This window comes from Opisthocomus hoazin, chromosome 10 (genome assembly GCF_030867145.1).
Source record: "Opisthocomus hoazin isolate bOpiHoa1 chromosome 10, bOpiHoa1.hap1, whole genome shotgun sequence".
NCBI classification, from domain to species: domain Eukaryota; kingdom Metazoa; phylum Chordata; class Aves; order Opisthocomiformes; family Opisthocomidae; genus Opisthocomus; species Opisthocomus hoazin.
Window position 1 is genome coordinate 15,323,713 of NC_134423.1, and position 15,161 is coordinate 15,338,873.

General features: G+C 36.5%; 1 protein-coding gene across 8 annotated transcripts in view; it reads right to left on the reverse strand.

Moving 5' to 3' along the window:
* The window catches only part of ENTREP2 (endosomal transmembrane epsin interactor 2), a 168,630-nt gene that overhangs the window by 38,086 nt on the left and 115,383 nt on the right, over positions 1-15,161 (reverse strand). For 7 of the 8 annotated variants that reach the window (XM_075431688.1, XM_075431690.1, XM_075431687.1 and 4 more), the window contains one exon: positions 10,613-10,744. The exons of the other annotated variant lie outside the window; for it this stretch is intronic. In XM_075431688.1, coding sequence (XP_075287803.1) covers positions 10,613-10,744 — 132 coding nt within the window. The remainder of the gene's footprint in view (positions 1-10,612; positions 10,745-15,161) is intronic. 8 annotated transcript variants of the gene reach the window in all.

The following is a 15,161-nucleotide window of genomic DNA, read 5'->3' on the forward strand; positions in this document are numbered from 1 at the left end:
TTCAAGAAACTAAGTTTACAGAAAACACACTAGAAGTCAACTTTAAAGCACACTTTTTCTTTTATGCCCTACATAATAATCTCTAGTAAATTTGCTCATATCTCTTGAAAAGAGAGCTAACGAACTGTCAAATGTCCAAAACAGGCACCCAGCTTATTCCCCCAAAAGGTTGCAGAATTCCTTTTGTTCAGGTCTGAAAACGAAAGTTAGAGTTTAGGACAAAGTTGTATATGCACTAACATTGAAAATAAATATCATTTAGTGAAATCTTGTGTCAAAGTCTTCCGTGTTTCATTTACCATCTAGAGAGCAGGTGAGTTTTTTGTTACCTCAGTCCAACATTTGCGACATGATGATTTACATTCACTGCTGGAAGAGAAAGGAACAGCCTGTTTTCACACTGATGGCTTCAAGGTGTGAGCTAAAAATTGCATAAGCAGTTGTTTACATCCATGATGTTAGATACCTATTTCCAGATACTATAGTCCTCCTTATTAAAAGTTAACTTTACTTGAAACTACAACCAAAAATTAAACTATGCCATTACCTGGGATGTTTTCTAAAAGGGGTATGTTCTAGTAAGAATAAATGAGGAACAGAGTTACTCAATTATTTTATTCTAAGAAATAAAGATGAAATGCAAATTGAAATTCAGTAAAACCAGACAACAGAGTTGTCTCTCAGTTCAAGAATACTAAGTTGTCAGTACATATATCCACTGTTTATCAAGCAACTGAATAGGAAATAATTCTCTCATTTTAGAGCCAGAACCAGTATTTCAGTATTTCCATTCTACACATTAGTTTCTATCAACTGTAGTTTTAGCAGCTCCTGGCTGTGCTAGGGAAAGAACAGAAAGGAACAGCCACCCTCTGACAAGCCTTGCTCCAGAAAGGAGCTGAAGTTTGACTAAGCATAGGAAGACTGTCTAAATAAAGCTCCTCTCCTACAGAAAACATACAGATATCCTGCTTATTTCATAGGCTTCTACATACAAAATTCATTGTGAAAAGAAGGTATCTGCCAGACCCTTCAAAACCTGAACTGTATTCCCAAATATCCTAAGATCCTCACCACTTTTATGCCAGTGAGCTCACACAACATGAAAAACAGCTATGGAACTTCAGTGCCTCAGGTTGCTGAGCGTTCCCCTTCCCTTCAACCACATTCAGGCATACTCAGCCCTTGAAACTCTATTCCCACATCTTTACCTCTTTCCCATACGCCCCTCCATCACCAGTTTGCAAATGACTGCTGAGCTAAGTAAAGTGGCAGTGATTTTTTTTTTGATCGGTGAGTGACTGAAGGCAAGGGAAGAGATACTGGTGAAAGTGACTGTCTCTCAAATTTTATCAAAATGAAGATTACCAGCAGGTAATATTTAAGATAAATTGCAAAAAATGAAATAAAAGCAAATCACACTCAGCTACATCTCATCCTTTTCTTTTTGTGCAGAGTCTTAGGAAGACACAACCCACATTTTCAAGGGCACCATTTGTCTGAAAAGTGACTACATAAAAATGCACATTCGCCAAATCTGAGACTATGCCCAAAAGCCTATGAAACACACTAAAGTAGGAGCTGTATTACAAAATCTGAGTATTTTTCTAAATGTGAATGTTTAATTGAAATTTTTTTTATATTTTGCATTCCTAAAATTATAATTTAGGATAAAATTTAGTGAGAACATCACATAAAAAACACATACAGTAATATACTGAAAAAGTAGTTTGTCCTAAAAACTAATTTTCTTTGTTTTTATCAAAATTCTAGGTGATAAGGCAGTCACATGGGATTAAACTGGAATAAGGAAAAAAATTGGTGATTGATTTATTACTTTGATAACTCAGCTATAGAAACAAACATTTAACAAAGCAATTTAGAACAGCTGTTAGCCCATGCAATTACCTGGCAGAAGCAAAGAAAATCTCTGGCATGAGATAGAATCTAAAATGAAAAATGACAATGGCGTGAGCCCCCTATTAGTGACGGGAGAGGTGGCAGACCTGGGTCCGTTATAACCAAAGAACACTCACTGCAAGTGTACTCACCGTTCTGAAACTTCACCTTCAAAACATAATTTGTATGTCCTATCAGAGAAAATATAAAGCAAAATTTAAAGACTACCAACTTGCTCTGAGTGAGCCGTATCCATAAAGTTCCTTCATCTCAGAAAATCAAGTTACAACTGAATTTCTCTCTACTATTGGTTGCCTTCCAGAACCAGCTGTAGAAAAGCTGTATTAGTCAACCACAGCTGTAATCCAGCTGTAATACATGTAATAGTACATACATCAACATTAACAGCAAAAACTCAATGTAATTTTAGGTCTGGAAGGGCCATACTACATGACTGACAGCAGCCTGCATATGAAACCAGCCAATAAGGTGAATTCCTAAAGAACTTTACTTGCATATATACAGTATCTCCAAACTCATAGCTATGAAAAAGCAGTAAGACACAGTAACCTTTGGAATGAGAAGGTTTCATCTTCTTCGTACATACTTTATTCATCAAATGCATAAAACACCGAGTCAAAAGCCAGAAAGTTTCTCTGAAACTTCCCTTTGATATGTAACCACCTACCATAAACTACTGATTTGTAAGGGCTTGAAACGAAGCCAAGTTATAGCAATCACAGCAAAGGACTTCAGTATAAGCCAAATAAAATTATATGTTTCAGGATAATTGTTGTTTGGGGAAAAAACACTGGCAGCCTTGTTTAATCTGTCTCCTTTTACTAAACTATTGCAGGAGCTCCCTAATTCCTTCTACATACCCACTAAATACAGATTAAAAATCAAGTAAGTCAAAATAAAACAAGAATCTCTGGACATCTTCACAATTCAACTCAAATGCAGAATTTTGTAAACATTTAATGACTCCCTTGCCTCTTCATATCATAGCAATGAACTGTACTGTCAATGAAGTTATACGCATGAATACCAAACCAGGGAATTTAACATTCAATACAGACATACACCACACAGATGAAGGGCTATTACCACAAAATACTCATTCTTTCTGTCAAATATGATATAGAAAATCATCCAGTTCTGCTGTTTACACAGAATTGACAAACTGTATTTAAACTTGTTTTGCTCTAGAAGGAAACAAAGTACAGATTAATGCTTCTTGTCCCCACTTCTCTGTCTCCACATTTATTGACAACATTTACAACACATCTTATTTTTTGTGAAATGGGTTACTTATGTTCATATCATCAAAAAGATCAGTTACATAGCAGAAACCCAGTACTTCTTAAGAGTTCTAACCTGTGCAACAATATTGAACTATCTTTACAACACAATCACATTTTGCTGGCTCAGTAGATTGTTTTCCTGTGGAAACAAAAGGTTTATAGTCTTTGAGGCTCTTAAGTCCTTTGCACTTTTGAAAGCTTAGTCAATATACAATAAAAGAAGTAAAATAAGCTTGCTGATGTGTACAAAGAACACTCTGTAATCAGCTGCCCTGAACACATGGATTTAAACATCCACACTGATCAAGGGCTAAAACCAGCTTCACTTCTGCAATTCTGTGAAGATGGTTTCTTTTCTCCTTGATTGACTTCAGTTACAGTGCTTCATTTCTTATACTACTATAAACTGAAAAGAGATAATCATCAGTAAAGCTTTTTCACCCACGAAATTAGTGTCTGTGTGCTTCTTTTATTCGCAAATTCAAGGACAACGATCCTTGTAACTCAAATTATAACTTCAGTTGTTCTAACTGGATATGTCTGAAAAACACTAGGGAAAATAGCTGCTCTAATACTAGGAAGAATGTCTTTGGTTACAAAGAATCAATTCTGAACCATACCTATCTCAAATGCACATTGAACTGTAAATAGAGAAATGGCCAATGCTTCATAAAATAAAAGGTATGAAGGTACAATATAGCACACTATTTTACATGGGTCTAAAGTATTTACTATATTTTTAAGGAAGCAGTGCATAGCTGCTGCTTAAGATAAATAAACTCAAAAAGGTCTTCTCTGCTTGGATGCAAGTGCGTATCTCATTAGCCCAGTTGTCTACACTAAATTTAGTACTGAATATATGTTAGTTAGGGACTCCTGAAAGACTAAGGTTCCATAAAATAACTGGACAAGTATGTAATAAACAGATTCCAGTCAACGAAGCAGCTTTTCAGCATGAGAGACATTCACAACCATATTCATTCATTGCATAAGCAACAAACAAAAAAGATTCACGAGGAAGGAAAACTGTGAGCAGACTATATCTGTTATACGACTGTTACTTAGAACTTCTGAATACTTGTAGCTCAACTACTCAGACTATGAAGCCCACACTGAACTATTTTTGATGGTATCTAGTATGGTAAATACACTCTGAGCATAGAGAGTATTTTCAGTCAGCTGTTAAGGAACATGAAACAACTCCAGCATTTAAAAATCTTCTAGCAAGATACTTATTCTACACTGAGCTTTATCCAATTTTAAGCAGATTATGAAGTCTTTTAGGTAAGTCATTCAGCAAAATTACATATTTTTCATTTGGTCATACAGTGAATCTGAGGAAAGTCTGTTCTCATAACCCTAAAGAACATGTTAGAAGTCATCCTCCTCTGTTTTGCAAGTGAAAGCATGTTGTTCTGAACGGAAAAAAAAAATCAAGCATATGGGTAGGCTTGGTCATCAGGAAACTCAGTAACAATCAATTTGGATTCAAAGGAGAGGAAAGGAAAGATTCACACAAAAGACTGCAAGAACCCCAAGTTACATAAATCTCTAATAATGATGCCTAGCTTACAAACTAATGAATTGGATAATCTGAAAATACATTTACTATTTATAGTGCACTTTAATTTTAGCAGCTCCAAACCAAATATCTATGCTGAAAACAGAGGGGGGGATCAGCTTTTCCCCTAGCCAGTAGAGTCATAAAGCCATTCTACAGAAGCACTTTAAGTGAAGTAGTAAGCAATTATTTAAATAGCAAATTTATAAATTAGCATACATGACTGCAGGTATTCTGGGCTGTGTAAGCTGTTAAAGTAATTAAAAATACCCTACTGGATCATTACTGAACAAAAGCAGCATAACATTCTCCTCTTACATGCAAATATCTGTCAGTAATAATAAATTACAAAATAATTCAATCTTCTAAATACCTATCTTCATCCTCTCAAAACACAATCTCAAGAAGATAAGCTTTGCTGCATATGTGTCTTTAATAAGTTCAGGATATTCTGAGTTCAGAAAGAAGGAATAAATTCCACAGATGAAAGCTGACAGGAAAACTCAGTCCCCATACTTTAATTAACTCAGTTCCTTAACATTTCATCTACAAACCAACATATTCAGTGCAGACTACTATGTCACCATTTGATGCTCACTCAGAGGTCAGACTGCTAAAAAAAAGCATCTCATTTGTACTGGTCTCATCTTGGAAAAGATTTAGGATGTTGCCTGAAGTATAATCAGCAATGTAATCCAGAGATGATACGATTTTATAACTAGTTCTGTGTGTTTGTTTCCATACATAAGTGTGTGTATGTATAAAAGAGACTTACCCTCCTATATTTTTTCTGTTTTTACCTGAATAAAACCCACCTTGCACAGCCGTATGAGATGACTGAGAGACAGTCGAGAAAGTAACACACTGCTGACAACACCTTGGCTAAACTGACTGGCGGCAATTTGTAAGCCTCTAAGAACTTTTCCAGTGGAGCTCCGGCTCTTTAATTACTTCAAGCCTACTCGTAACGGGTTTATGCTCCTGCCCTGTTTCACAGTTCCCTTAGTAGTCTACAAACCCTGGCATCTTTGGCCATAAAATTCTACTTTATCCATTAGAAACACTCCTGTCTTGTTTGGACAGAAGGTAAGAGCAAAATGAGCTCAACTGAAGACCCTCTCAGAAAGTGAAAAAATACTGAATTCCTTCCAAGCACAAGATAAAGTTACAAAGTGTTATTTGCACAAGATCTACTGGTTCTGGCAAAAAAATTATTCCCAAGTGACTGTTTTTCAGATACTTAAATAATGAGCCTTCTATGGTTTACCCAAGAGATTTCATATGTTTGTCCTTCTAAGATTTTAAAATACCAAGTTCTGTAAGAATCCATTAATTGTAAGGTTATGCAGTCTATACATCAATAAAACATTTTGCCATAGCTTCACCCTTCAGCTCATATTTTTCTTTTACAAATTTTACTGTAAGTAAAAAAGTTATCTTTTCACTGTAAGAATCATGTTACCTTTTCCTCTTCAATGAAGTTCATAAGACAAAAGTAAGTCCATATAAGATTTAAGTAGCAGAGAACAAATGATTTCTGATATTCACCCCATAAAATTGATTTTTCAAAAATCATTAAATATTACAAGGAATGTCCAAAGGCAAATTTCCTTGTGTAACAGTATCCCCTCCTACATTTGTAAAACCATCATATGTCTTTGATTATAAACACAAAATCTCCTCAAGCCAGAGTTCACCTGAAGCCATTGTCATTCACATTCACGAAACTGGACCTAACAGTCAATTAGCAAGAGCGCATAGTGAAGTACACACGTTAGCCTTGAAAACATTTATCTTTGAAGTATTCACCTTGATTTACATGATTTACCGACATTGCCTGTGTGGGATATGAAGTTCAGCATATAAAAGGGCTAACACCAAGCCTAGTTTCACACCAGCTGAAATCAATCTAAGAAGGAACTTCGCTGCTGAAAGAGATGACTTGGAAAGAACGGGCAACCAGGTGCTCTTTTTGGCATCTTGGCTACAGCACTTCACTGCACTCTACCTAGCAGGTCAAGATTTGGAATTTCAGTTATCCCAAAGGTGGATCTGTGCGACAGAAGAAACGTAGACCTCAGTGGCAGATTGTTTTCACTAAAAGCTCAGTGCAGATGCTGTGGGGTTTTGGACCAGACCAGTCCATGGAAGAGATTCATTCCGTGATGACATGACTGCTAAATCCAAACCAGCAAACTCATTGGCAGGCGACAGCCGGATACAGAACAGACAGCCCCTTCTGGTGGCAGCTCTGTGGAAAACCAGATTAAGTTGATGCTAGTGAAACTGCACCCTCCGTCCATCACATCCGTAGTCATCATCTCGTGTCTGTACATCTGACTCTTAATAAACCTTTCTAACTCTTTTTACTAGTTTTCTAAATAGGTAGGATTTGCTTTTACCTTCATTTGGCTTGAATTAAGTCAAGTAACTTCCTAACATAGGACAGAGTTATTCTAGAAGTGTGGTTATTGTTAAAATCAAGATACTGAGACACCAACATTCTTTAGCAGCACAGAATCCAGAGGAAAGCAAGGAACCTTATTTTCAAGGGCAGTTCAGGAGCTTTTAATGCAGGAAACTGTAGAAAATGCATCTTCTGGTAGAAAACAGTAACCAGGAAATCTCTCCATTGTAAAACAGGGCAGATGGATCAGAATTCAGTCCCTGCAGATCTTAATGGTAGTTTGTCACTTCATGCAACTGTGCTATTTTTTTTTCTGGAGATGTGCAGAAAAGACTACAAGCAGAATGCCTGACAAACAAAACTCTCAGCACACGAATTCACTGTGCTTCAAATGGGTTGAGTCCCCAACCCTTACAACAGTGAAACAGCAGAGTATTTTTGTCCATTTTACTGTAACATATAATTTTGTGCTCAAATTTCACTATTCGGATAATCACAGGAATTAGCACTTATCTCACAGATCACATACTCAGCTATTGCAATCCATACTCATATCTATATATGTATGTATGTGCGACCATAGATATTGCAGTGGTAATTCTTGTGTCCCCACTAAAATATCTAGATAGTTCATACAGAGTTTCAAAGGCAGAAACAGACACTGATTTACAAAGGAACATAAAGAGATGCTTCTGAGCAGAGATGCCAAAAATAAATAAAAAAAACTTCTAGAAATTTTTCAAAGCAACTATAAAAAAGCCCCACTCAATATCGTGCAAGGCATGACCCCGGCACAGTTTAGCATATACAAGACTGGCAGCCACTGTTATTTTTCCTTGTCCTGTTTGACTGACTGGGAACAAGATCAGACAGGCAATACGTGTGCAACGGTTCTGTTCACAATGCAGCTCCCGCAGTTGCTACCACCAAAACCACACAGATGACTTAGTGGAAACACCAGATTTTACTCCACCCTCAATAAAGAAGAGGATCATGAAACCTACATAATGTTATAGTCAAGGTGTATAATGGTACTCTACATGTTCTCTCCCTCTGACTCCCCAGACAATGAACTCAACTGAGCTTTTGGTACTAAAATGTCTGTTCTCTTAAAATCACATTGTAGTTGTTAATTGCAATTAAAGAAGGTGAGCCTTATCACTGTCCATTGTTTACCTAATGAGCTGTAGTCTCTTTTTCTCATGGGCTTAGTAGAATGCTGTTCTTAAATTTAGTCAGGAATGCAGAGCTGTCAAAGCCAAGTAGAAAGCAAATGTAGAATTAAAACTGAAAAAGATTTAAGAAAATTTCTGAAAAAAGTTATTTTCTTAATTACCTTCTCTTAAATGAAAAATTCTGAACATACTTAATTAAAGCTGCACTCAGATTACACTCATAAGAACTCCTGTGTTTAAAACAGACCTCTGCTAGTGCAAGCAGATATGCATCAATTCCTTTTATAAATGACTGAGTTGTATTTTAAGAAAAATTATATTTTGTGCTTCTATTCTTATTGCTGTATTGGTTAGAAACCTTACCCTGACTTCCAGCATATGTCACTTCTACTTACTTCATATGTTGACAATGTCCTAAAAGATAAACAGTTCTTTTCTCTCTCATTAAAGTTTACTCTACTGGCATACTTACAGCAAGCAACCATATGCTCCCTCAATCTCTATATTTACAGGATCAGCAAGTCAGCTTTTTCTGTGCTACAGGTTCATGTTTTTGCATCTCTCATACTTCGAAGAACATCCTTCTAAGAATTACTTTCCTTCATTATCCTCTCGTAACAGGTCACTGAAACCTCACACTGAATACAGTCATGAATTCAGCATTATGCTTCCTTTCCACTTCCTGAATTCTAGCTACTCAGTAGGTTTTTGCTCCTGTAGTCTCCTCTATCATCCTCATTAAAACCTGAGGAAGAGTTCTTACTTCATTTTGGGGTCATATCAAATTGTTTTAATTTATTCCTGGTCCTTAGTAGTTGTTTTTCTTTTTTCGTTTTTCTTAACAAGAACATTTAGATATTTATTATATACCTTTTGCAGGATTTCTTCTTGTTCTGAATTTTAAAATACAGCTTCAAATATCAAAGTAACTTAGCATTTTCAGGCCTCACACTATAGTCTAAATGCCCAAGATCCTTATCACATCGAATTTCACTACTCCATTATATTCCGTTAACTATATTAAAATAAATATTTTGAGATTGAAAGCCACAGATGCAGAGTTAGTTCTGTTGATCATTAAATTAAACCTAATATGAATCAATATCTGTGTCTCAGGCTAGGGGTTCGTTTTTCTGACCAATTCTTTCATGGTTCCTTACTGTTTTCCAAACCAATACAACACCATGTCTTGCTAGTTTGGTGACAATAAAGTGAAGCAATGATGTGGGCAATTACACTGGGATATAACTGACTCATAAAATATTCTTAATATTTGCTGTCAATTTTTTTCACTGGGCAGTTGTAACACAAAATGCTACAGGATTTAATCTTCTTATAATATTGCAGAGCAGTCTATAAGCATGTTTCCAGCATTATTCTGAAAGAATACTTACTATTTTCTCCCAAAGTAACTTCCATCTGAAATACTGCTAATACTTTGTGTTAGCTTTACATCATGAAAAGCTTCATCATTCTGCTAATACTTTGTTTCTTTGCAACATTATTGAACAATGTCAACAATCACCTTTGACTTTAGCTGTCTTGAGCAGTAACATGAAAGATACCTGTTCTTATATCTTCCAGCATCAGTCATAACCAACTATAACTTCTGTTTCTTAAATAACCTCTAACAAAATAGTTACCTATACAAATACAGTTATTGAGTATGTAACATAAAACCATTTTGATGCATAGCAGCACTAAATTCTGTTGGCTGAAGATAATTCACATTTTTTTTACATGTAAGAGTGTAGAAACACAGAGAACACTAGCTAGTCCCCCTTTCATCTGATGCCGTGAAAAGCCGGAATTGAAGACTCAATAGTCGGCAGACTATGAAGCAGGTATTCTTTATTGTGGCGCCGGGCACACGGGGGATCTCTCCTCCAAACGTGTGCACCGAAGAGACACAGTTACTAGGTATTTATGCTATGTTAACATACATATTAATTACATTTGCAAAAAATGCTTATCATAGTAATGGTTTTTCTGAGAACTCATTAATATATGGTAATGTCCGTTGCACAGTTTGTTTGGCGTCTCTCATAGGCGGGGTCTTCAGATTATCCTGCAGCCTGTAGTCCCTTGTCTTGCAACCATCCCAATATTCACAAAAAACCAAGACTTGTTTCTGACCACCTGAAGTGATAACATCCCCTACATGTTACATTTGTTACATTTACAGTTATCACATCACACACTTTTGTCTTGCTAAGTACTCACTACTTAAAACTGAAATAAACTGTTAACTCCTCTCATAACGCACCTTTAGGGTCAGCCTCACAACATTACACTCCTGCAGAGGGTTCAGTTTCAGCGTTTCTCCCAAGTTACTGCAGCCTGATGTCTGATGCTGCATTTCACAGCAAACACAGACACCATCACTGTCAAATTTAATCTGTGAAGGAAAGAAAAAAGGTCAGAGAAAGTATAAATCAACAGAAATACACTTCCCCAAAATTATATTTACACTTACTGTGACAGTAATGACTACTAAATGCAAAATGAAAATCGGTACGCAGAATCCCCTGGAGGAGAATGTCTTCCATTGGTTAATGTAAGCCATGAAACCAGATGAAATACAGAAAGAGGAGACAATACCAAAGAAGAGTGCTACATTTTATGTCTCTTCATAAAATAAAAATTTGCTTTACAGAGACAGATGAAACCAGAGTAACTGAACTGAAAAAACTCATACCCAACTGGGAAAGCGAAAAAATAATAGAAAAAAGTCAGAAAATACATGAAGCACTCATGATCACAAATTTAACTTACACATACATGGGAAAATAATTACAAAGAAACCATGAAACATACTCGAGAAAAGAGAACATTGCATGAAGAAAAAGTGGAGGAAGTACGAGGCACATGTCATCTCATACATATTTTTACTTTGGAAAAGGTTTGCTTCCTATTTTCCTATTTTCAGTTTGTCTTGAATACAGTAAGTGTTCAATGGCTTTACATTTTAAAAAGCATTATGCATTCTATTCTTCAAAGACCTGCATTAAAGCATGCCTTGCTAAGAATACTGAACCCTGATCATTCTCAAAAAGTAAGCTAAAGTTAAGATATCTATAAGTGACATTAAAATAATTGTGTTCAGCTCAATGAAAATATGCATTACACTGATTCTGACTTCTTTGTTAAAACAAACAAACAAAAAAACCTAAAACTGAATCTCACAGCAAAGTTTACTTTTTTGTTTCCTTCAATAAAGACTTTTTTAAGCCAAAATTTAACTTCGCACACTTTTTTCTCTAGCCTGTTAATATGAACTGTCATTGCTTTAGATTTTCTCAATTGGGTATTTCTATGCTTTCTCTAGTCCCATTTCTGCAGGTTATTTAAAGGTCTAATAATGGGATACAATACCTTACTTCTTCAGGTCACTATCTGCAATTCAATCCGGGTTACTACTGAGAAAAGTAATTAGCAGCACACAGCAGTTCCTTGAAATATCAGTCTAAAAATACCAGATCCCAGGTTTCCATACTCCAATAATTAGCAGTAAGAATGACACTGAGGAGAAACTTCCATGGCTTCTCATGTAAAGAATAAAAGATTCAATGTCCCATTCACACATAATCAATCAGTCCTGTATTCCTCCAAGTAAAGATGGAAGCACAGTGGCTGAGGGGTGAGAGATCTGAATATCATGTTACTTACACTTTAAAAAAACCACCCAAAAAACAAAAAACCCCTCGCGCAGCCTTATATGCAGAATAATTTCAACCAAATATTTCTCACTGCTTAAGACCTTGAAGAATGTTTAAATTGTTCATATAATCTTAATAGCTACATATTTAAATATATATGTTTTTTAGTGTCACTCCTGTCAGGCTTATCTAGTACTCTCTGCTTCCATGCTAGTGACAAGAACAGCAGCTGGAAAAGCAGAAATAAGAGTCCATTAAAAAAAAAAATAATAAACTTTGCCAGATGAAATACAGATGAATGAATGCTTGCCACATACAGTGATGAAGGTGTGCTCAGGACAGGATACTGTCTCAGTGGGCTTCAATTCCTGAGACCCTAGACTGCCCTCCTGCCAGTATAATTTGTAAAAAGGCTTTAAAAAAATCTGGGTATGTAAATTATACCATTTCCCATATACCCAAAGGCAGCACTGGAAATAATTATCTATGCCAACTCACAGAGACTGGTCATACCCTAAGTCATAGACACTGTAAAACAAATTTAAAAAAATAAATAGTTCCAGCACCTTTGTAACAGTCGTGTTGTTTATTACCAATTGGCACACAATATAATTCACAAAGCTGCTTTAACAATTTCAGACAGTGGTTTCTTTCAGTTCTTGTCATCTTTTAATACTCTCTTTTAAAAAAGTGAAAGATCTGAGCAAAACCGAACGTGGTTTAAGCTCTTCAAATCAAGGCAAAATATAAAGCGCTAAATACCATGGGGAAGGTCTTGCTCCTAAACCTCTCTGGGAGTGTTATAAATGGTGTCAACTGTTTTATAAATGCCACAGAGGAAGTTTGAAACTTTCTCTTTGGATTTAGAGCCGTGTCCAATTCAGTGGCCAGAATGCTACAGCACAGCTGCTCTACCAGCACCACGCACGCAGCAGATCAATACAGTCTTCAGCTGTTCCAAGTTTCTGTCAGGAGGATAATGGACTTCAGACAAAGCTATGTACTGCACCATCATTTCTTCTCTGATTCATGCTGCCCCTGTTCAATGAAAGATAGTCACTGACTCCTGATGGGATGTATTTGACATTTCTAATACGAAATACAGATCCCAAGTCTACTTTTATCTCCTGTAATGAACAGGTGTCACAGAAATGAGACTGAAAAGTGCAATACTTTCTTGGTCAAGATTCCCTGTCTATGAGAGATTCTAAATTCATTCTGAAAGGTGTTCCATAACTTTGTAATGCCCAGTAATTCTCCCTTTAATTCAACTCTTAACAATAGTTAGAAGATAATTGTTTATGTGAAACTTCGTGCAAAACATAGGGACATCTTAAAAATCCCAGCATATTCAAAACCACCTAAGATTTGCAACCTGACTGCAAAACAAAACTGTTTTAATCTTAGACATACATTTTTTGAGAGCTTTTAACAATCTGCCCTATTGTGCACCTTTTCCTTCAAATGCCTGTGAAGTGACACCTTTGCTAGCTTGTGTTTCTGTAGTGGGGAGCAGCACAAAAGGCTGAGCAGGTCACTGCCTTCGTGCTTTCAACAATACAGCAGCTGAAAGCAGCTTGGAGCCCTCCCGCTCCAGGATGCTCCTTCCTGCCCTGCTCTGTCTCACACTGGTGCAGACAGGATCAAGAGTTCCTACAGCTATCCTGTGACGTAAACATTTCTTTTTTTGCGTGGGAGTGGTTTGTCTTTAGCCCAGATCAGACCTCAATTGCCCTTCACCTTGTGGTTTCATAAATACAGACAGCAGCACAAACAGTGGAGCTACACCAGCGCAGGCAGAAGGAGCTGGGATTACACCTTCCAGCTGCAGGGCTGGTGTTTGCCAGCCTCCCGCACAATCACATCAGCAGTGCCTCCAAAACTCCGTTCTTTCTCCTGTCTCTGCTATGTTTAAATCTGTTTTCAGTTGGCAGAGCTCAAGAATAAAGCATCATTCACTTCATCCCCTACACATACTCCCCACCATCCTGTATATATTTGCTTTCCACTTTGTGATTCTTACTCATGGTAGTAAGCACAGTCAGTAATCACTGTATAGATTGTGTACTTTCATGTTTATGACAGTTACACAGTACACCCTCATCCAAACCATATTTAAGATTTCAAACATCAGCCTGAGCTGCCTACATGCATAAATTATCTTTTAAATTTATCTCGTCTTGCCAAAAAGCAGTACTGTTACTTCAAAAGTGATAAAACCTATTAAAATCTGACTTTTATGTAACAGAGTATCAAAAAAGTAAAGGATCCTCCAAAAACAAAGAACACAGAAAACTTCGGGCTTATTAAAAGCATGTACGCACACAAACACACAAAGCCCCCTATGTTACAATACAGTAACAAAAATGTGTCCAGACCAGACTTTTCTAATCTGTATGAATTCATCAAATTCTGTCTAGGTATTAAAGGTGTCTTAACAAAGAAGAAACTACTGCAGAGTATACACACATTCTCACCAAAAAGGGTAAGTTAGGGATGAAGTAACAGTGTTATTATGCATTCTACCCTATTAGAAATCTAAAACTTCCGGTACAAGTAGTAGTAGACTTTGCTTTTTCTTCTAAATCAAACTTCAGGGTATTTTATAGGGAATATAAAAACAGCAGGACAAAAATTTCAAAATAAAATTTAAAAGGTCAGAAGTTGAAAACAAGGCATTGAAATGCAAGAAAGCCTCATTGGGATATTTATTGGAAGGAATTTAGTCAATTATAGCAGATTATGCAAGGAGAAAGAGCAGGAGGACCCAGTAAGGAATAAAGTTGAGTGGCAGGGAATATCAAGAGAAAAAGCTGACAGGTGAATAAGAACAACGACAACAACAAAGCACATCCATTTTCCTGGAATTTTAAAATTTATTTTTCAATATGCACAGAATTGAACGTAGCTACAGCACAAAATGGAATACAACGAAAGCGCAGCTCTGGAACCAGGCTATGCCATTCACCTCTTCCATGAACCTGCGCTTGCTTTGCTTTTGCTTGCTTTGCCTATTCCAGCTAAACATAACTCGGTGAAAAAGGAGCCTTCCTTTACATGCTACTATAACCACAGGCCACTTTCAGCTGTACCACTAAAAATAATTCACAAGTAATCTCTCTCTATAGAGAAAGACACTATCACTACTTTTCTGAA